Source organism: Sus scrofa, chromosome 3 (assembly GCF_054392235.1).
Source record: "Sus scrofa isolate SSC_HxYL_T2T_F1_AM1 chromosome 3, Sscrofa_HxYL_maternal_Yorkshire_Landrace_v2.0, whole genome shotgun sequence".
NCBI lineage: Eukaryota > Metazoa > Chordata > Mammalia > Artiodactyla > Suidae > Sus > Sus scrofa.
Window position 1 is genome coordinate 68,583,264 of NC_139385.1, and position 22,785 is coordinate 68,606,048.

General features: G+C 48.3%; 1 protein-coding gene across 12 annotated transcripts in view; it reads left to right on the plus strand.

Annotated features, from left to right (window-relative positions):
* FAM178B (family with sequence similarity 178 member B) overlaps positions 1-22,785 on the plus strand; it is a 102,573-nt gene that overhangs the window by 31,388 nt on the left and 48,400 nt on the right. For 11 of the 12 annotated variants that reach the window (XM_085018700.1, XM_085018702.1, XM_085018701.1 and 8 more), the window contains 2 exons: positions 1,915-2,020; positions 5,497-5,581. The exons of the other annotated variant lie outside the window; for it this stretch is intronic. In XM_085018700.1, the coding sequence (XP_084874826.1) occupies positions 1,915-2,020; positions 5,497-5,581 (191 nt within the window). The remainder of the gene's footprint in view (positions 1-1,914; positions 2,021-5,496; positions 5,582-22,785) is intronic. 12 annotated transcript variants of the gene reach the window in all.

Below are 22,785 nucleotides of genomic sequence, written 5' to 3' on the forward strand. Positions count from 1 at the left end.
AGCTGAGGCGAGGCAGCGCCACCCTCACACCGAGGAGATTCCTGTATCTCATCTAGCTGTCGGCACAGAATTCCTTGAAAGCCCAGCTGGGCCATGCCCTTTCTGCCTGTCTCTGGCTCCTGGTCTTACAGACTAAGCCTAAGCCAGAAGCAGTGAACTCGGCTGCAGAGCCTGTGCTGCAGAGTGGTGTAACAGAAGGGAGACATTGTGACCCAAGGGCTATGTCTCCCTCTGAGCAGCAGCTGAAAATGTGCTGCTCTGAGCTGACAGGGGCTTGTAGAATCAGTTCCCCTGCTGCGAAACTGGCGGGTCCCCCTAAAAGAATGCCAGAGCAAGAGTTTCCTTGGAGTCCCTGGAGCACCGCCTTCCTTGGCACATGGCCCCTGGCCAGACCCTACCAGTCTGTGAGGTCCTCTAGACCTGCTCTGCCTGGGTATTGTCTGTGTTCAGGTGCTGTGCCTGAACATCATGGGGGTGGGTCTGGGAAAGTGTCCGTGTGACCAAGCACATGGAGTGGAGTGGCGTGTGCCAGCAGGCCTGCGGTGCACATGAGTTTGTACGTGCAAATCAAGGTCTGTTTCAGAGTGGTCAGCTTCACAAAGCCAGGAACAAAGCCACTTTCTCCTCTGAACTTAAATGACTTTAAAACAAATATATACAATTTGTGAATTGCCTGGATATACTCAAGGAGACAGCAACTTGGCTCTGAGGAGGATCTTTGTTTTGGAGCATTCTGTTCCTGGCAGATTAAAATATGATGTCCTTTTTTAAAAAGAGAGGAGGAGGTTGGGCTGACCAAGGAAATTTCTATCTAGAGTCGTGACTTTAAATGCTGTCTAAAATGTTCTTTGCCTGAATTTGGCCATTAAAAAGAAGAACAAACATGAAACTACTCTTTCATTTCCTGGAATCCTTATTAATTGCCTTTAGGACATTCACTAGAAAGAGGGAGCAAAGAGGCATTCACCAGCCGTGAACGAAGCAGGAGGCTCCCACCCCAAATACAGCCTCCTCGGCACGCCCAGGAGGGTGACGGTCCAGCTCTCTAAAGCGAAACCTCCTCCACCAGAGGCCCGAAAACCACACGGCATATACCAGCTCCTTGTTTTACAGGGACCTGGGATTCTGTGGGTCCAGCCAACTTACCAGGGCGACAGGGCACATGAAGCTGGGCTCCTCTCCATGCCAACAGCTCCTGGCAGAAAGGGAGGCCCAAGGGCAAGCTCAGGTTATGGCCCCAGGTGCGTGGCGAGTCTGAACACCAGTCTCCTTGACCATGGGATCTTGCTGTTCACGTGGTTTCCGAAGAGTCCTCTGTGGCACCCTGACAACCTTGGCTGTTATTTCCTTCCCCGAACGTCCCCATCAGAGGCCCCTTTCTGTTACTTTCCCATCTTCTCAGGTGTCCCCTTTGTTTCGGAAAAACACAAGACAGGCAGACACGCTCTGTGTAACCAGACTCCGGACGCCAGCCCCATGTGGGCCCCATGGTAATTCTGTCCTCCTGCTGCAGCCTGGAGCCCTTGGCTGAGGTGCGACTCCCAGACGCTGTCGTCACCACAAGCACATCCTTTTCCCAGCCCCGGTAAATGCCTCAGTTTGCCCCTCCATCAAACGGGAAGGACAAACTGTACCACCCAGTTGCGTGTTTAAAACACTGAGATGTGTTCATGGACAGCAGGTGATTCTGTGGTTCCATGGCTTGTTTTTCCTTCCAGCAGCTGCTTGCACCACGGACTCCACGAGCATTTTTGTCCAGAGCAATTACTGGCGCACTTCTAGTGTCCCTGTGAAGCTGAATCTGAATGTCTTTTCAGTCTTGCTGAGACGGGTGTGTTGAGGAAGGCTGCCAGGCTGCGGGTGGAGGTCTCCCTGATCTCGCCCCCCTGTCCCTCTGTTCCTCTGCCCCCACAGCTCCCCGCTGGCCCAGCAGCTCTCATTCCTGCGCAGCGGCCTCCTGAGTGGCCTCTACCTGCACGTGGGTGATAGACCTGAGGCCCTGCTCCGGTGGCTGTTCCAGGTGAGGACCGTGGCCTGCCACTAGGTGGCAGGAGTGTGCCAGCCAGGCAGCCTGGGCAGGGCTGCAACAGGAGAGGCTGGACACCGACCCTCTCTGCCCTTGGGTGCCATTGGCACTGGATTCATCCCAGCAGAGGCTGGAGGAGGAAGGGAGGCTTGTGATGACCAAGCCTGGGAGGGGTGGTGACCAGCCTGTAGTCTCACTCTGCTCCCCCCAGAGCATGTGGCCTGTATTGCCTGTGCCACTGGAGGCCCTCTGTGTGATGGAGGCCTGACCACTCAACAGGTATTCCATCATGTCCAGCTCAGCTCTACTCCAAGTCACAGGTCCTGGCCCTTGTCCCTAAGCAGCGGGAGCACAGCCCTGCCTCGGCCTTGCTGGGTGCTGGGTGTTTGCCTCCCACTGTGAAGTTGTAGGTGGTTCGGCTGGGAAAGCCTAGAACAGCTGTTCTGTCTTCCCTTCTGGTCTGCCAGGACATTTTGCCTTGGGGGTACATGCATTCTGCCCCAGGCCGGAACCCTCGTACTGAGAATGACAGGGAGAAGCCAGTGAGGAAAGCCTGGCACCAGCTGCTGAGATCTGAATGCGAGGCATGGGGATGTGGCCCTGGCCCTCGACCAGGACCAGCCCTGCCTGGGGACAGGCAGGTCACAAGTTCCAGCTGGTCTCATTTCTGCCAGTTGGAGCCCAGACCCCAGCTGTAAATTAGGGCCACCATGCGGGGTGGATTGTTGTGGGAACTCCTCAGCCCTGGCAGACTGGCTGGCTTCCAGAAAGAGCCCCCCAGCTCTCTCTTCTTCTCTCTGGGGTCCCTCTGTCACCCCTCCCCACCCCAGAGGAGAAAGGCACCCCCTTCCCCCTCCCCAGGCCGGGCAGGAAAGGCTGGCGGGCAACACAGGGAACAGAGCGGCCATTATGTTCTGTCCCCAATCAGTGCAGCTTCTCTCTGTTCCTTGCGCATATGACAGACGCACAGTTGGGCGTCCGAGGCACAAAGAGCTGGCCTGAGATGTCGCTCAGAGGGTCCTTCTGTGACCTAAACACGGCTGTGGAGGCATGAGTGAGCGCTACTGTTTCTTCTGCCACCTCTGTCACCTGGGTGGGGGAGGGGCTAGAGCAGAGGACCCAGACCTGCTCTGCCACTTAACTGCCTTGTAACCTAAGGGGGTTATTTAACATCAGCTCAGTGCCTCAGTTTCTTCCTCTGTAAACTGGGGCCAGTAGTGCCATGTAAAGGTTGAACAAGAAAATGCCAGGACCTGCTTTGTCCTTATGGTCCCCAGGGCCTAGGCATCATTGGAAGGAATGATGTTTGCACAGAGCTTCTGGTTGTCCATCCCCAGGGAGGAGAAACAAAAGCTTCTCCTGCCCGCAACTGAAGTCAGATCAGTGAAAGGATGCATTTGGCCTTAGGGGCTTCTGGTGATTCTCTGCCCAACATCTTTGTCTCGGGAGGGGAAGGAAGAGCAGGACAGCTGACATCTCACGTGGTCATACCTCAGGCCTCAGCAGAATGGGCTCTGATGTTTCACTTCTGAGATTTGGGTTTTCTTGCCAGGGGAGCTTGTTCTCTCATAGCAGCAGTAGCATCATTCATTCACAGGCATTGGTTGAGGACCCGCTATGTGCCGAGCTCTAGGGATAGAAAGATTTTGGAAGCAAGGTCCCAGGTAAATGTGCAGAACATGGCCATTGGGCTCTGTGCTGAGCACTCTGGTTTTGAGAGGCAGAAATCCATGGGGACTTCCTGAACTGCTGGGGAAACTCTTATGAAGGAGCAGGGGTCATTCCTGGGATCCAAGGGCAGGGGTACAGCTGGGCCTTAAAAGAGTGGAACTAGAATGGGGAAGGGTCAGGATCCTAGGACAGGCTTCAGCTTTTCTTTGTACTCCAGGCTCCATGGTCAAGTAAGTCCCAGGGAGGGCGAGTCTGATTGGCCTAAGAGGGGTTAAGGGACCACCCCAACCACCTCTGACCCTGGCCCAAAGACAGCTGGGGAGCAGGGCGACATGCCGCTGGGGACCCATGTGCATTCCTGGAGTTGATTCTGAGAGCTAGGGGATGGGGGAGTCGGGCAGGCTTTAACCCTGCTCGTTCAGCTATTGCTTTGGAAAGGCCATCCTCAGTCCTCATGGGGGCTAGTTCCTGCTGCCTGCCACCCTCCCTGCTCCCAGGGGGTTGGGTGGGGTGAACAGCGGGTGCTGGGTGAATAGGCTTCAGCTTCAGGGCTTGCCAATTTATGTTAGCTCTGTCACTGGAAACCCAGTGCATACTTGCCAGGTGAGCCTTGCTGGTAGTTTATGCTCTCAGTGAATTCACATTCTTGTTGGGAAATGATCCCGTGTTCAACTATGAAGGAGTTAGGAAAGAGGCAGGGGGGAGGCAGCGTGGTGTCTTAGGGCAGATCGCCAGGGACACAGACCCTGCAGGTTTCCTAGGAAAACTACCCCTGGGAGCGAGAGGAGGCGGCAGGAGAAGCAAAGCAAATGCACGAGAGGCCCCACCCAGTCCTGGGGGCTCTGGAACTGGGATTCCCTTTTACACTTGTACCAGCTGAGGCCAGGGGTCCTGGCCTTTGGACCACCAGTTATCAGACAGATGGCACTTGGAGCTGGGTGTGATCCTGGGTGAGAGACTCCCTCACACCAAGGTCATGCCCAGAGCAGGACTCAGCTCGGGGCCCTCAGCCGGCAGCAGTGCCCAACCCATGGGGATGGGAGCCTCTGTCCTGAAGGGGCCCTGCCTGGAGCGCCCACTGCAGCAAGCTCTTCTCAGCACCCTTGGGAGGATGTGTACCGCACAGTGTGGCCTGGCCTTGCCTGGGGGGGTCCCCAGACTGGACGGCGCTGGTAGGCGGGTTTGTGTCTCCATGTCACACTCTGTTCACGTTCCCAATCCCCAGCTGTGACCTCAGGCCCAGGGAGCATTGGGTAAGAGATCCCAAGGAGTTTGAGTCAGGCTGGTGTCCTGCCTGCCCTCCCCCCACCAGGCCATTGAGGGTCTGCCCTCAGGACCCAGGACCTCCCAGAGCCAGTTCAGTCACTGCCGGGAAACCATACGAGGGTCACAAAGAGGGGGTGACTTGTCCTTGTCCAGCTGACTATAGTCAGTGATTGTGAGCTCTTTCTTTTCCCTACACTGGTCCCTGTCCTGGAGGGCACGGCTGTCACCACAGGGAGGGAGGAGCAGAAGGACCAAGACCCCCCCACAAGGAGGTGGACAGAGTAGGAGATTTTGAGTCACATAGATTGGGGGTTGAATACTGATTTTGCTGCTTTCTTGCTGTGTGACCTGGGGCAAGTTGCTTGACCTTTCTGAGCTTGTTTTCCTTACCTATAAAGTGGCAATAATGATGATATCCTTTTACTGGGTAGATTTGTGAAGATTAAATGGGACTTATTTAATATGGAGTAATAAAGCTTTATTGCTATTACTTCATAGGGCTGACCCAGCTAACCTGTTTTTTTTCCTGCTAGCTGCTGACATGGCCTCCAGAAACTTCTTTGGGAGCCTTTGGTCTCCTGTGGGACCTCAGTGTGGATGGGCTCATCCGTCAATCTGGTCAGTACTACAGGTGCAGGGTGGCAGCTTGCATGCTGGGTACCCAAGCTGGAGAGCCTATACAGTAGACAGCTCCAGCCCCCTGGAACTCAGGGTGCAGGCGAGGTGCTGGGGGGACATTGCATCACCAGCACACGGGACATCAGGACATCTTTGGCTCTGGCTCCGACACTAGTAAAAAGCTGAGCCAACAGGCTCCTTGGCACCTTATCTGGCCTCAGATCCGTGTCACCAGGGCTGAGTCCAGGCTGACTTCACAGACCCAGGATCCCAGAACAGCCTGGGAGGTGGATTCTCTGGATTTACACAGGCAGTTTGCCTCTGGCTTCTTCCTGAGAGCCCCAGTTTACTCGGGAGCATTCTAGAACATCTGCATCAAATTTGGGGAGCTCTTTGGGTTGGAGTCACAAGGGGGAGGGCTCTGAAGCTGTGCCCCCACCAGTAGCTGTCCTCAGCTCCTAGGGCAGCAACAGAGCACCTAAGTTTGGACTGAGCTGGAGGGACTTGTGTCTGTACCTTGATCCTGGCACTTAAGGGGTATGCCTAAATCATTTTTATGGTTTAAGATATTCAGAGTTCCACAGAAGCAATTCATTTTCCCTTCAGTGGCTGCACCCTTCCCAGGCTGTCATCATTTGGTGCCTAAACCTAGACACTTTGGCATCAAAAAATATCATGGGACCAGTAACAGAGAAAGGGACTCACAGGTGTCCAGACCCCGACCTTGTACACCAGCTGTAGTCTGCCCCCACTTCCCCTGAAACACTGCAGCACAGAGCTCTGAACGCCAAAGTTAGAGACCCATGATGCACCATTACTCCCCACCCCCACCTACAAGCAGCCCATTGAATTTCTGCTTTTGTGCCTCCTCTCCTTCAGGAGTTGGCTGAACTGGGGGCCATCTGTCAAATTAGAGCATTCCAGACGCCTCCTGCTCCCCCCTCCCACCACCCACCCCCCAGCCCAGACCCCTCTAACTCAGGTCCTCTGAATAGCGCCAGTCTTGGCCTCCTCTCCCTTTACATAACCTCTTCCCCTGCAGCCGGGGCTGCCCTTTTGGTGCCCCTGGGGCCGCCTCTGCGGCATGCCTGCCCTTTGGGGGAACAGAGGCCTCCTTGTCCCACTCTTCTCCTCTATACAGTGGTATGTGTCTCCTCCCGCAGGGACAGAGAGGACGTCCCACCCTTCTTTGCTGCTTGCCGTGTTGTCTCTGACTTGCCCTCCATCTGGAGGAGCTGGGAATGGACTTCTGGGTATCTAGTCGGCCCAGCTCTCATGGCTCCCTTCCTCCGGTCCAGAGCATTTCTCCTTGCATCACATGGGAGCTCAGCCTGAGGTTGTTTTTCCCACCCTTTGCAGTAGAGACTGGCCCACAGAATGCCGGGCTCAAGGTCAGATCTTGATTGATTTGGTGAAAGGCGAAGGCCTGGTTCCCAAAAGAACTGAGAGCTTGAGCAGGCATTTGTACCCCCACTTTCATAGCAGCATTGCTCCCAATAGCCAGATCCCAAACATCCACCAATGGATGAATGGATAAGCAAAATATGGTCGTACATCTGTGGAGTATCACGCAGCCTTGAAAAAGAAGGACATTTTGTCGCGTGCTACAACATGGACAAACCTGGAGGACATCACACTAAGTGAAATAAGCCACAGAAGGGTAACATACAGTATACATACGTACAGTATACATACTGTATGCCGTAGTTCCACTTATATTAAGGCCCTGAAATAGTCAAATTGATAGAGACAGAAAGTCGAAATGGTAGTTGCCAGGCAGAAGGGGAGGGGAGAATGGGAGGCTAGTGTTTAATGGGTACAGAGTTCCAGTTTGGGATGATGAAGAAGTTCTAGAAGTAGTGGTGATTGTGAAACATGAATGTGCCTAACACTGCTGAACTGTGCACTTAAAAACAGTTAAAGAAGTTCCCCTTGTGGCTCAGCAGGTTAAGAACCTGACTAGCATCGATGAGGATGCGGGTTTGATCCCTGGTCTTGCTCAGTGGGTTAAGGATCCGGCATTGCTGCAAGCTGCAGCAGAGGTTGCACATGTGGCTCAGATCCAGGGCTGCTTTGGCTCTGTGGTGTAGGCTGGCAGCTGTAGCTGTGATTGGACCTCTAGCCTGGGAACTTCTATATGCAGCAGGTGCAGCCCTAAAAAGAAAAAAAGTGGTAAAAGAATTCACTTGTGATGTCGTGGGTTCAGGATCCAGCATTGTCACTGTAGCGGCTTGGTTGCTACTGTGGTGCAGGTTCAGTCCCTGGCCCAGAAACTTCTGCATGCTGTGGGTGCAGCCAAAAAAAAAAAAAAAAAAAAAAGGTTAAGATGGCAAATTTTATGTTAGGTGTTTTTGTCATAATTTTTTTTAAAAGAAAAGAAAAGGAAAGGCCAGGTCCAGAGCCAGGAGCCATGTGCCAGGAGAGAACCTACCGCAAGTTGGATCTGAAAATCAGCTGTGAGTCCAGGAAGCATTTGTACAGTTAAGTTAGATCCAGAATTGATACAAAAGGAAGCCATACTTACAGATTTGTCAGCGGCTTGAGGTTCTCTGAGTGTCCTTGTCCTCTGTGGGGTACTGCTATCCGAGGCAGAACCCTGGGGCTTTGGACCTGTGATTGGGGTAGGTGAGTTTTTAAAGGTGCCTGGTCTTCCTCTTTTGTAAAAAGGGGGAGATTTGTGTAGTGAGTAAATTTCCATATTTTTATGGAGTCTGTAGTGACCAGCATGCCTTCCCAGATTGTCCTGGGAAAGGGCTTCATAATCGCCTTCACCCCAGCACCCCTCCTGGGTGTGGAGAGAGCCAGGGTGGGGTTGGCTTGGTCTCTGGCAGGGTCTGGGCTCCAGGCCTCAGTGCTGACAGTCATGGGTGTGCTGGTTACTCGGGCTAAGGGCCGAGAGCCCAGGGCTGGAGGATTGCAGGAAGATGGGACTTGTTCTTCTGGATTGAGAAGCAGCTCAGGTCACCTTTTAAAAGCTCCTTGATGAACTTGAAGAATGGGATATTCTGGAACACACATTCTTGGTTGTAGAGAATGTTAATTCATTTATTAAGCAGACATTGAGCACCTCCTGTGTTCAAGCACCTCTGCTGAGATGGCAGAGGGAGATACAAGGATGAATCAGGTGTGGTTCCTGCTCTCACCTGGTTGATAGTCAAGTGGGAGGAGATTAAATTTCCATCTGCAACAGGAGATGAAAAGGAGGCAGAGACAAAAATGGGAGTTCCAAGGAAAAGGAAATGACTTCCTGCTAGATGGGGTTGGGGTTGGGGAGGCAGGGATGGGGAAAAGTGCTTTAAAGAAGAGGTAACAATTGATCTATCCCTTGAAAGATGGATAGAGTGAGGATTGCAAGCTCAGTTGTCCATGGGGACCAATTGAGATTAGTGACCAGAGAGCCCCTGCCCCATCTAAAGAGGCTGGCAGGTTCCATGTTGCCAGATCTCCATTTTCAAGAGAAGCTGTGTTTCAGTTAGAATGTACTTGGGCTCTGAGGTAACATACCCAATGAAGAGTAGTTTTATTGTCTCACATGACAAGAAATCCAGAGGCAGGTGCTTCTGTGGTATGTTCAGCAGATCAGCATTTTCAGGGCTCTGGCTTAGCTTGCATCTCTTTTCTCACTACTTCTATCAAGGTGGCAGAATGGCCGCCATAGCTCCAAGCATTGTCATGTCCTCACATGACAACAGTGTTCAAGGCAGAAAGAACAGAGGTGAAGGGTAAGAGGTCATGGCTTCTAATACTTTTTTTTCTCTGTTTGTCAGAACGTCCTTTCCATTTTGTTTCAGTAGACAGAACTGGATCACAGGTTTTAGAGGACTCTTGCCCTCTTTTCTTTTCTCTTCTTAGGGCCACACCCAGGGCATATGGAGGTTCCCAGGCTAGGGGTCCAATCAGAGCTACAGCTGCCGGCCTACACCACAGCCACAGCAACTTAGGATCCTTAACCCGCTGAGCGAGGCCAGGCATCAAACCCCCATCCTCAAAGATACAGTCAGGTTCGTAACCCCTTGAGCTACAACAGAAACTCCTTGCCCTGTTTTCTAGCAGTCCAGTGCCCATTAAACACCGTAGCAATGTCTGAAGAATTTTCAGCCTCATGAACCCTACACCTCCAGAGTAGAATCCAGGAGACTCACTTTTTTCCAAGCTCCTTTCAAATATTTGAATTTTTAGTTTTGGAATTTCCATTTAGTTCTTTTTATTTTAAAAATAGTTTCTGGAGTTCCCGTTGTGGCTCAGTGGTTGACGAATCCAACTAGGAACCATGAGGTTGCAGGTTCAATCCCTGGCCTTGCTCAGTGGGTTAAGGATCTGGCGTTGCCGTGAGCTGTGGTGTAGGTTGCAGACGCGGCTCGGATCCCGTGTTGCTGTGGCTCTGGTGTAGGCCGGCGGCTACAGCTCCGATTAGACCCCTAGCCTGGGAACCTCCATATGCCACAGGAGTGGCCCTAGAAATGGTAAAAAGACCAAAAAAAAAAAAATAGTTTCTGCATCTCTACTGGGATTTCTTATTCATTCAAAGTGAGAATATTTTCATTTACCATCTTGAGCACAGTTATAACAGCTGCTTTAAAATCCTTGACTATGGTGTTCCTGCTGTGGTGCAGTGAGTGGGTTAAGAATCTGACTGCAGCAGTTCAGGTCTCTGCCGAGGCTCCGGTTTGATCCCCAGCCCGGCACAGTGGATAAAAGGATTCAGCGTTGCCATAGCTTCAGCGTAGGTCACAGCTGTGGTTTGGATTCAGTCCCTGGTCTGGGGAACTTCCATATGCTGTGAGTGAGGCCATAAGAAAAAGTAAAAAATCCTTTACTGTAATTCTAACATCAGAGCCTCTCATTTATTACATGGAAAATTAAGTGTGAAAGTGAACATTTACTGAGAATGAGTAGAGAAGTGATACCAAATACTAGACCTTGGGAGTGTCACGTGTCCTCTAGCTGTCTTTAGGATATTTCCAGAACCATTCATGTAGAAATGCCTGCTGATGACAGCCTGGCTTCCCTGCCTAATGTGGAACCCTCACAGGGACCGAGCAGGTGAGGTGCCCCAGAGCTTAAGCTTCATTAGCTTTCAGGTCAGTTGGTTTCTGACATATAATAAAACTGTGCTAACAGCCAGAGCCTGTTTCTGCTGCTGTGGCTCAGAACTCTGACTATTCTCCCAGCCACCCTAGACCAGTCCTTACAAAGATAAATGGGATGATGTGGGTTCCTTCGAGGGGGTGGGCCCACTTTCCCTGAACAGACACCAGGACGAAACCAGGGAAGGTTTACTGACTTCCTAGGGAAGGGGGGAGCATGGTTCTTGGATAGGCAGCCGGTAGCCAGAATACTGACGTTTATGTGAAATTTCCTCTTGGTAACTAAATCAGTTGAAAAACAAAACCCCCAAACCCCTACCGTGAAGCCATCTGCAGACTATATTCGACTGTAGATGGAATATACTTCTACTGTTTGCAGCCCTGGGCAGAGCCCTGGGGTGGGGTGATGCAAGGAATGCTGGGAGCAGCAGGAAAACCGAGGAAGAGGGGAGAGTGGGGCTTCCTTTAAGGGGCAGAGCAGAAGATAAGACTGGACATATGGGGCCAGATCTTGGAGGACAGTAGGGTCCATTGCAGGCATACTGAAACTTTATTAATATTTGGTGAGGAGTTCCCGTCGTGGCTCAATGGTTAACGAATCCAACTAGGAACCATGAGGTTGTGGGTTCACTCCCTGGCCTTGCTCGGTGGGTTAAGGATCCGGTGTTGCCGTGAGCTGTAGTGTAGGTTGCAGATGCGGCTCAGGTCCTGAGTTGCTGTGGCTCTGGCATAGGCCGGCGGCTACAGCTCTGATTCGACCCCTAGCCTAGGAACCTCCATAAGCCGCAGGAGCAGCCCAAGAAATGGCAAATAGACCAAAAAAAAAAAAAAAAAAAGTTGGTGAAACCAGGACAGATTGTTGTCGTTGTTATTTAGATATAATTCATGAACTGTGTAATTCACCCTTTTAAAGTGTATTGATTCAGAGTTGTTCAAACATCACCACTATCTAATTCCAGAACATTTTCATCACCCCCCCCCAAAGAAACCTCATACATCAGTAGTCACTCCCCATTCCTCCCAGCCCTGGCAATTCTTAATCTACATTCTGTCTCACTGTACTTGCTTATTCTGGACATTTCATATAAATGAAATGATACAATATGTGACCTTTTGTGTCTGCTTCTTTTACTTAGCATGTTCAAGGTTCATGCATGTTGTAGCGTGTGTGAGTACTTCATTCCTTTTTATGTCTGAATAGTATTCCACTTTATGGATACACCACTTTTTTTTTTTTTTTTACTTTGATCTTTTTTAGGGCCACACCTGAGGCATATGGAGGTTCCCAGACTAGGGGTCGAATCAGAGCTATAGCTCCTGGCCTACACTACAGCCACAGCAATGTGGAGTCCAAGCTGAGTTTGTGACCTACACCACAGCTCACGGCAACACTGGATCCTTAACCCACTCAGCAAGACCAGGGATCAAACCCGAGTCCTCGTGGATACTAGTTGGGTTTGTTTACCACTGAACCAGGGTGGGAACTCCTGGATATACCATATTTTATCTATTCATAAGTTAATGGACACTTGGGTTGTTTCTACTTTTTGGTTTTTGTGAATAATGTTATTGTCAACATTTGCACACAGGTGTTTATGGGGATGTATGTTTTCAGTACTCTTCAGTATATGCTTAAGAATGGAATTGCTGGGTAATATGGTGAATCTTATATTTTACTTTTTGAAGGACTGCTAAACTACTTTCTTTTTATTTTCTTTTTATGGCCACACCTGTGGCATATGGAAGTTCCCAGGTTAGGGGTTGAATTAGGGCTGCAGCTGTAGGCCTATGCTGAAGCCACAGCAATGCCAGATCTGAGCTGCCTCTGCAACTTAACACCATAACTCATGGCAACACCAGATCCTTAACCCACCAGGTGAGGCCAGGGATCAAACTCATATCCTCATGGAGACTATTTTGGGTTCTTAACCTGCTGAGCCACTATGGAAACACCTGCTGAACTATTTTATGAAGTGGCTGCATCATTTTACATTCCCACTAGAAATGTATGCAAGTTCCAATTTCTTCACATCCCTGCCAGCATTTGTTATTGTCTGTCTCTTGATAGTAGTCATACTAGTGGGTATAACATGATATCTCATTGTGGTTTGGGTTTGCTTTTCTCTAATGACTAAGGATGTTGAGCACCTGTTCATGTACTTGTTGGCCATTTGTATGTCTTCTTTGAGGAGATAACTATTCATATGCTTTGGTGACTTTTTTTTTTCTTTTTAAGGCCACACTCACGGCATATGAAGTTCTCAGGTTAGGGGTTGGATCACGAAGCTGCAGCTGCTGGCCTATGCCACAGCCGCAGCAGCATCAGATCCGAGCCGCGTCTGCCATCTATGGTGCATCTTTCAGCAATGCCAGATCCTTTACCCACTGAGTGAGACCAGGGATCAAACCGCATCCTCATGGACACTATGTTGAGTTCTTAACCCACAGAGCTACAATGAGAACTCCTGCTTTGGTGATTTTTTTATTCATTTGTTCTTTTATGTGGTTGAGTTGCAGGAGTTCTTTATATACTCTGGATCCTAAACCCTTTCCAGATATCTGATTTGCAAATATTTTCTCCCATTTTGTGGGTTATCTTTTAACTGTCTTGATGGTGGCCTTTGATGCACAAAGGTTTTTAATTTTGATAAGGTCTAATTTAGCTATTTTTTTCTGTTGTTACCTACGCTTTTGATGTCAAACAAGATACCACCATTGCCTGTCCAAGGTGATGAAGATGTGCTCTTATGTTTCATTCTGAGAATCTTATAGTTTGCACTTTTCCATTTAGGTCTTTGATGCATTTTGAGTTGATTTTTGTATATGATGTGGGACAGGGGTCCAGCTTCAGTCCTTTGCATGTGGATATCCACTTGTCCTAAGACCATTTGTTGACTCTTCTTTCCCACAATATGTTATCTTGGCACCCTTGCTGGAAATCAGTTGACCATGGGTGATGTATGAGTTTATTTCTAGATTCTCAATTTTTTATATATATGTGTGTATAATTGAGACAGTACCATGAATTCTTGATCACTGTAGCTTGTGGTTCAGTTTTGAAATTGGGGAGTATGAGTTTTCCAGCTTTGCTCTTTTCAAAATTGTTTTGGCTATACTGGATCACTTGTAATTCCATATTAATTTTAGGATTGGCTTATCAATCTCAGCAAAAATGACAGCTGGGGTTTTGATAGTGTTTTTGATAGTGTTGAATTTGTAAATGACTTTGAGTGTTCCTATCATCTTAATAATATTGAGCCTTCTAATCCATGAACATGGGCTATCTTTCCATTTATTTAGATCTTCTTTAAACTTTTTTCAAGAATGTTTTGGGAGTTCCCGTCGTGGCGCAGTGGTTAACGAATCCGACTAGGAACCATGAGGTCGCGGGTTCGGTCCCTGCCCTTGCTCAGTGGGTTAACGATCCGGCGTTGCCGTGAGCTGTGGTGTAGGTTGCAGACGCGGCTCGGATCCCGAGTTGCTGTGGCTCTGGCGTAGGCCGGTGGCTCCAGCTCCGATTCAACCCCTAACCTGGGAACCTCCATATGCCGCGGGAGCGGCCCAAGAGATAGCAACAACAACAACAACAAAAGACAAAAAAAAAAAAAAAAAAAAGAATGTTTTGTAGTTTTCAGTGTCCAAGTCTTACCCTTGTTTTATCAAATTTATTCCCCATTTTTTTATTCCTTTTGATACTATTCTAAGTGGAGTTTTCTTCCTTCATTTTCTTTTCAGATCATTCCTTCCTAGTGTGTAGAAATACGGCAGATTTTGGTGTATCAACCTTGTATCCTGCGACCTTTCTGAACTTGTTTATTAGCTCTAATAGTTTTTTTTTTATGGCAGTTTGGTTTTGAAAGCAAACATATTCTTGTGCAGCTAATTCTTGCGAGAAATGACCTCATGTTTTTTTAACAAACATTCTTTGGCTGTGCCAGCGTAGGACTGGCCAGTAACCTAGCTGCCAATCATACTGAGTAGGCAGCAGTGCCTGGAGAAGAGGAGCTCCATCAATGAGACTAAAACACTTTGGAAGTAAAACACACCTAGGCTCCTTCCAGTTAGCTTCTAAGACATTGTTCATTCTTAGCTACCTGTTCCATTCCCTGCCAGCTTCTATAGTAGTTGTGTAGGGGAGGGAGAATATAGCAAAACAAAATGACCCTGGCCAGTACATTCTCTGGATTTTTTTTTTTTTTTTTTTTGGCCGTGCCGCGGCATATGGAAGTTCCCAGGCCAGGGGTAGAACCCATGCAACAGCAGCAACCCAAGCTGCTGCAGTGACAATGCCAGATCCTTAACCCACTGCATTATAGCACTGCAAGAATTCCTTTTTTTTTCTTTTGCTTTTTAGGGCCACACCTGTGGCATATGGAAGTTCCCAGGCTAGGGGTCAAATCAGAGCTGCAGCTGCTGGCCTACACCACAGCCACAGCAACACCAGATCTGGGCCACATCTGGGACCTACACCACAGCTCACAGCAATGCCGTATCCTTAACCCACTGAGCAAGGCCAGGGATTGAACCTGAGTCCTCACAGAGGCTGGTTCGTTAACCGCTGAGCCACAATAGGAACTCTCTCCCTTTGGATATTTTTAAGTGGACGAGAAATTTGGCTCTCAGAACAGGTTCATTTCACTGTCATGAGAAGTGTCTTTGGACACATTGTTCTTCCTCACTTGGTAGCCATGGTTTTCCTTGCGTTGCCCAGAGCTCCAGTGTTGTTACCGGGGCTTGGAGACCTTCTTGGATAGGCCCCTTTTTGTGGGTGGCTTTGCTTGCTTGAATCCTCTCTCCTTCCTTCTTCTCTGCCCGCCTTCCTTATTCCTTCCCAGATAATCTCTGTAAGATTGCCTCCTGTAGGAGTTCCCAGGTGGTACAACAGGTTAAGGACCTGGTGTTGCCATTGCTGCAGCTCATGTTCAGTCCCTGCCCCAGAACTTTCCACATGCCATGGACACAGCATATATATGTATATATAACTTCCTGTAAAAAGAATAATAAAAAAAGACCAGTAATCTCACTAGCCTTGTAACCTCTGCTGTTCTTTTTTTTTTTTTTTTTTTTTTTTGTCTTTTTGCCATTTCTTGGGCCGCTCCCGTGGCATATGGAGGTTCCCAGGTTAGGGGTCAAATCGGAACTGTAGCTGCCAGGCTACACCAGAGCCGCAATGCAGGATCTGAACCACATCTGCAACCTACACCACAGCTCACGGCAATACTGGATCCTTAACCCATTGAGCAAGGCCAGGGATCTAATCTTCATTTTCATGGGTAGCAGTTAGGTTCATCACTGCTGAGCCACAGTGGGAACTCCCTATATTTACATTTTAACACATCTTTTAAAAAACAGTTTCATTGAGGTGTGATTGACATATATTGGGCTGTACACACATGAAGTATGCAGCTTATATACTAAACATATGCATGTACCCATAAAACTGTCACCACAATCAAAATAATAATGTCCATTGTCCCCTGCCCTCAAAGCTTTCTTGTGCCTCTTTGCAATTAATTCATTTCTTCCCCCTTTTGTCTCTGGGAAACTACTGACCTATTTTCTGTCATTCCAGATGAGCTTGCATTTTCTATAATTTCATATAAATGGAGTCATGCAGTAGGTACTCTTTTTTTGGTGGGGGGTCTGGCTTGTTTCACTCAACATAATTACTTTGAAATTTACCCACATTATTGTGTATCAAGAGTTCATTCCTTTCAGTAGCCCGAGTAGTGTTCTATTGCATGACAATACAATAGTTTTTCCATCCATTCACCTCTTGGTTATTTCAGTTGTTTTTGGTTTGGGGGCTGTGAAAATAAAGCAGCTGTAAGCATTCTTATACAAGTCTTTTTGTGGATGTCTGCTTTCTTTTCCCTTGGGGAAAATACCCACAGGCAGATAGGCTGGGTCGTATGGTAAATGCATGTTTAAGTTGTTAAGACATTGCTGAACTATTTTTTTCTAAAGTGGTCGTACCATTTCCCACCAATGGTGGGGGAGAGTTCCAGTTAGGAGCACCCTGCCACTGGTACAGTCAGTCTTTTTAGGAGATGTGCAGTGGTAGCTCATTGTGGTTTTAATTTGCATTTCCCTAAAGCTTGATAATCTTTGTGTTGGCTTATTTGCCATCTGTGTATCTTCTTTAGATAAGTGTCTTTTAGGTTTTTGTTTTGTTTTGTTTTTTAAGGCTGCACCTGAGGCTTATAGAAGTTCCCAGGTCAGGATTTGAATCCAGGCTGCAGCAACACCAGATCCTTAACTACTGCACCAGGCTAGGAATTGAACCCTTGTCTCAGCATCAACCCAAGTTGCTACACAGACAATGCTGGATCTTTAACCTGCTGCATCACAGTGGGAACTCCTCAATTTGCTAAATTTTTCTGGAGAACTCTTACATTTATGTGCATAAAGAATATTCATATGTACTTTACTCTTTCTGGTTCTGGTGTCACAGCATTGCTGGTTTCATAGACTATGTTAAGAAGTATTTCCTGGGAGTTCCTGTCATGGCTCAGTGGAAATGAATCTGACTAGCACCCATGAGGCTGCAGATATGATCCCCGGCCTTGCTCAGTGGATTAAGGATCCAGCGTGAGCTGTGTGGTGTAGGACGCAGACGTGGCTCGGATCTGGCATTGCTGTGGCTGTGGCTGTGGTGTAGGCCAGCAGCTATAGCTCTGACTGGACCCCTAGCCTGGGAACTTCTATATGCTGTGGGTGCAACCCTAAAAAGCAAAAAAAAAAAAAAAAAAAAGGATTATTTCTTCCTCAGTTTTCTGTTAGAGTTTGTGTAGAACTGGTATTATTTTTTCCTTAAATGTTTCTTGTGATTAGTCAGTGAAGCCATTTAAGCTTTTAGTTTTTTTTCTTTTGTCTTTTTAGGTTATTTATATTTGTCTTTATGGTAAATTACATTATCTGTTTCTTCTTGAGTAAGCTTTGTTAGTTTGTGTCCATTCATCTAAATTGTCAACATTATTGACAGACTTGTTCATAATATTCTCTTCTTATCCTTGTAATGCTTGTTGGATCAATGATGATGCTCTCTTTCTCATTCTGATATTTGTATTTTATGTTTCTCTCTTCTTCCTGATCAGTCAGGTCACAGGTTTATCAGTTTGCTTTTGGTTTTATTTATTTTCCTTACAGTTGTTTTCTATTTCACTGATTTCTACTCTTACCTTTATTTCCTTTCTTCTGCTTGTTTTGGGTTTAATTCGCTCCCCTCCCCCTGCCTCAGTTTCTCAAGGTGGAAACTTAGATCATAGTAGCTCATCTTTTTAAAGTTCTCTCTTTAATACATTATAGCATGTACATAACATATTAGTATCATGGTACAGTTATATAGCTTATAAATGTGTTTGTTGGAGGTATAATTTTAAAAATTTAAAAATAAATAAATCGATAGCTTCCCATTTAGAAAAAGTAGAAACAGAAAGACAGTCCCCAGACTGATGGGTACGGTTTAAATTTTTTCCCATTAGATCCCAACATTCCAGGTCCACAGTACCCTCGCCTGGAAAACAAGGTTTATATTTGATCACAGCTTCTAACAATTCCTCTATCTTGGACTCTGTTACCAGAGCCCCTGACTGTCTCAACCTACATTTAAACAATTGAATGTAATGTTTAGTTCCTTGTGATTGATTCTGCCCCATTGTTATCCTGGCTTAAAGTTTCTACTTGCCTACTCACAGTCGCGGGCTCCCCGTTGCGAGTGCAAGGCTACTGTTTTCTGGTCGTCTGCAGTTTCACCTTTTCCTGCTTGTGGCAGACCTTCCTTATTTCTCCACTAGTGGCAGACCTTCTCTTCCAGCCCCACATTGGGCGCCACTCTGTTGCGTCTAGCGCTGCAGGGAGACGGAGAATCCTGGAAGAGGGAGGCACAGTATAACCAAACGCACAAGACTCTTACATTTAGAAAGTGGGGGACCAAGAGGCACTCTGTTCATAGAACAGGTAGAAGGAAGGCAAAGGAGCCTAGGCTTTAGGCCATCATATCTTTTTATTAAGGAAGATGATGAGATTATTATTGATGGGATTAATGAAGGTGACAAGATTTGTGGGCAGGGACAGGCATAGGCAATAACGAGATTATAATCTTAGTAATATCAAAGGAGGTATCCTTAGGACATAGTTCAGCTGTTTATAGAATAACATGGTTAATGCATAAGTCCTTCATCTTGTCTTTGAAGGAGACTCTGTACTTTAGAACTCTGAGTCCAAGACATTCGCCTTCTGCAAAGTTCAGCTGTTCCATGGTCTCCAACAATAAATAAATGATAATTTTTTTAAAAAGGAGTTTCTGGAGTTCCCATCGTGGCTCAGTGGTTAACAAATCTGACTAGGAAGCATGGGGTTGCGGGTTTGATCCCTGGCCTCGCTCAGTGGGTTAAGGATCTGGCATTGCCGTGAACTGTGGTGTAGGTTGCAGACATGGCTCAGATCCCTCGTGGCTGTGGCTGTGGCTGTGGCTGTGGCGTAGGCCGGCAGCTTCAGCTCTGATTTGACCCCTAGCCTGGGAACCTCCATATGCTTCAGCTGCGACCCTAAAAAGCAAAAAAAAAAAAAAAAAAAAAAAAAAAGGAGTTCCCGTCGTGGCGCAGTGGTTAACGAATCCGACTAGGAACCATGAGGTCTCGGGTTCGGTCCCTGCCCTTGCTCAGTGGGTTAACGATCCGGCGTTGCCGTGAGCTGTGGTGTAGGTTGCAGACGCGGCTCGGATCCCGCGTTGCTGTGGCTCTGGCGTAGGCTGGTGGCTACAGCTCCGATTCAACCCCTAGCCTGGGAACCTCCATATGCCGCGGGAGCGGCCCAAGAGATAGCAACAACAACAACAACAACAAAAGACAAAAAAAAAAAAAAAAAAAAAATTAAATGACAGATAACAACAAAAAAGTTTGGAGAGCAGCAGAAGCATTCTTTGATTGGCATTCTAGGCAGACTCCTTATTGGCAAGTTTGAGCAGCAGTGTGTTAGGGAAGTGCAGGGACGCATGACTGGGGACTGGATGGAGTGAGGCCAGGGTGTCCAGCAGTCATCCCTTGGGGAAACCCTGTAGCACCACGAAGCAGCCTCAGGACACAGACGAGTCCTCACCTGAGGGGCCAGCACTGTGCACCGGGGATTGTTTTTAGTGTTGGCGGGTAATTATGTCTGTGAAGCATCTGGTGGATCCAGAAGCTATGGTGGCTGTTATCAAAACAAAAATGTATTTCTTCACGAATCATACCTTATTCAATAAACTGAAGATACTAAGCAGCATGAATGCTCTAAGTACTGTCTGTGTTTCTTTCTGTAGTTCCTTTTTGGCCATTTCTTCCTCATCCTGGTCTCAGATGGTTTGGTTTGGTTTCTCTTTTTGTTTTCTCACAGGATTTTTAAGCAGTCAAATCCCTTTGTCCATAGATGTGGTTGACACTTTCTGCTCTTGTGCTGTCTTTGGACACCTGATCTGCCTCACAGCGAGCAGAGCAGTCTCCAGCTTGGGTGGCGAGGAAGCCGTTCAGAGCTCCTGGAGCCCCCAGTGTGGAGGCCCAGCCCGTGGGCAGCTGCCCCTCAGGAAACCACATGGCCCTGTTATCTGTGAATCACAGACGCACAAGGAGCACTTAGGTGCCAGCCCAGGGCCCACCCTGTTCACATGTGGGTGCCCTTCACTCCTGAACATCACAGAGAGACAGGCTGGGATCCAGCTTGGCTGCCCCAGCTGCACTCTCAGTCCCCACCCTGGTACTGTGAGAAGGCTGTGTAGACCTAAACGGGCAGGAAGAGGCTTTGAGGACCACCCGGGAGATCCCCCCACCCTGGCTTCCCCAGAGCCGTCACTGGTCCAGCACAGCCCCTCCAGAGTCTCCAATTGGAGCCCGACAATAACAGTAATTCAGCTTCATAATTGGTCCTCATTTTTGAAACATGTTATTGTCTGTTGTGATGATAAAAGTAATTTCATTAAAAATAATAGCTAACATTTCTAGAGAGCTTGTGCCAGGCACTGAGCCCAGGGCTTTGCCCATCTCATTCAGTCACCACAACCACCCAACATGTAGATACTATTATTTTCCAGTTTTACAAATAATCAGGGGGCTGGGAAGCCTGAACTTCATGGTCTGGAAGAAGAGTGGCTGGCCTGGCCTGGCCCTGGTCTGGCTTGTCGTGGCTTTCTCTCTGTCTTGCCATCTGTGCTCCACCCTCACTGGCCTTCTTTCCCCTCTCGTCCTGCTGCAGGGCCTCGGCCTGTGCACATTTCTCTGCTTGGGGTCACTCTCCCTCCTCCCAGCAGCTCCCTGGCTTTTGCCTTCTTGTCTTCACCTCTTCCTCTGCCCCCCCACTCCCCCAGCCTCCATTCCCTCCACTGTCACGCTCCCTTTTCCACTCTTTGTGGCTCTGGTTATCTATGTCTGACGTGTAGATTCTTTGATTCATACTGCCTCTCCTGATAGGCTGTGAGCCCAGAGCTTGGGGACCGTGTCTTTGCTTGTTTTCGTTTCAGCTTTCCCTTAAGTCCCTGGCAGCTCTGTGAGCCGAGTCCACAGTAAGACTCAGACCTTCCCCGTTGAACAAGGGGACAGTTTGGGGAATGTGTGTGTTGTCCACAGCGGATGTAGGCATCTTTTCCACCAGCTCCTCTGATCCCCTGTGGTCAGTTGGCAGTGGAGCTGCCTATCCGCTGACCTGGTGGCGACAGGCAGGCATGCTTTACCCCAGCTCAGCGTGGCTGAGCTTCACAAAGTATGGCCAGGGTCCTGCCCTCTGAGACTGGTCCAGTGAAGCCTGGATGTGAGCACTTTAAAAGCTCCCAGGAGTCCCGATGTGGCTCAGTGAAAACAGATCTGACTAGTATCCATGAAGACACGAGTTTGATCCCTGGCCTTGCTCAGTGGGTTGAGGATCCAGCGTTGCCTTGGGCTGTGGTGTGGTGTAGACCAGCTGTTACAGCTTCCATTTGACCCCTAGCCTGGGAACCTCCATATGCCATGGGTGCGGCCCTAAAAAGACAATAAAGAAATAAAAATTTAAAAATGAAGTCTTTGTTTAAAAATAAAAAAATAAAAGCTCCCCTGATGGTTCCACAGAGGCAGTTGGCCTCCCCTTGGAGGCTGAGAGCCCTGGGTGTGATGGGTGGTGGGGGCTACCTGCCTTGATTCCTCCCTCCCCCTCCCCACCCACACAATCTGCCAGAGTCCCAGGGTGCTGCTCTGAGGCAGGGCCATGGCTGTCTCAGCTCTGTGGTTCCTGAGCCTATCTGGTATTAGAATCACTTGGGAATTCTTAAAAATTCCAGAGCCCAAGCCACACCCATGCTAATTAAACCATAGTCACAGGGAGTGGGACACAGGTGGCAGTAATTTTTGAAGCTGCTCCCTAAGTGATTGCAAACTGTGCAGATGAGTCTGAGAACCACTGCATTAGGTTCTCAGCTGGGTCCTGATCCAGAAGCAAACACTAGCATCCTGCCAAAGATGTTATGTGTGGAGTCCTTTTCCTCTGTGTGTGTGTGTGTGTGTGTGTTTAAGGGTTCTTTGGTTCGTTTTTGCTTGTTTTGGATGTGCCTGCAGCATGTGGAAATTCCCAGGCCAGGGATCAAACTCATGCCACACCAGTGACCCAAGCCAGTGCAGTGACACCTGATCCTTAACCTGTTGCACCACAAGGGAACTCCTGAGTTCTTTGTTTTCATTGTTTTGTTTATTTATTTATTTATTTTTACTTTTTAGAGCCACGGTTTCAGCATATTGAGGTTCCCAGGCTAGGGGTCCTATCGGAGCTACAGCTGCCGGCCTACACCACAGCCACAGAACCTTGGAATCCAAGCTGCGTCTGAGACCTACACCACAGCTCTTGGCAATGCCGGATCCTTAACCCCTGAAGGGGGCCAGGGATTGAACCCGCAACCTCTTGGTTCCTAGTCAGATTTGTTTCCACTGTGCCACGATAGAAACTCCTTTTATTTAATTTTTAGAGCAGTTTTAAGGCTTACAGAAAGAGTCCACCTTTGCCCACAATGTCTCCTGTTAGTAACATCTTGCTTTAGTGTGGTATATTTGTTAGGGTTGATGAGCCATTACTGTTACATTGTTATTAGCTGAAGTCCACTATTTACATTAAGGTTTCTGG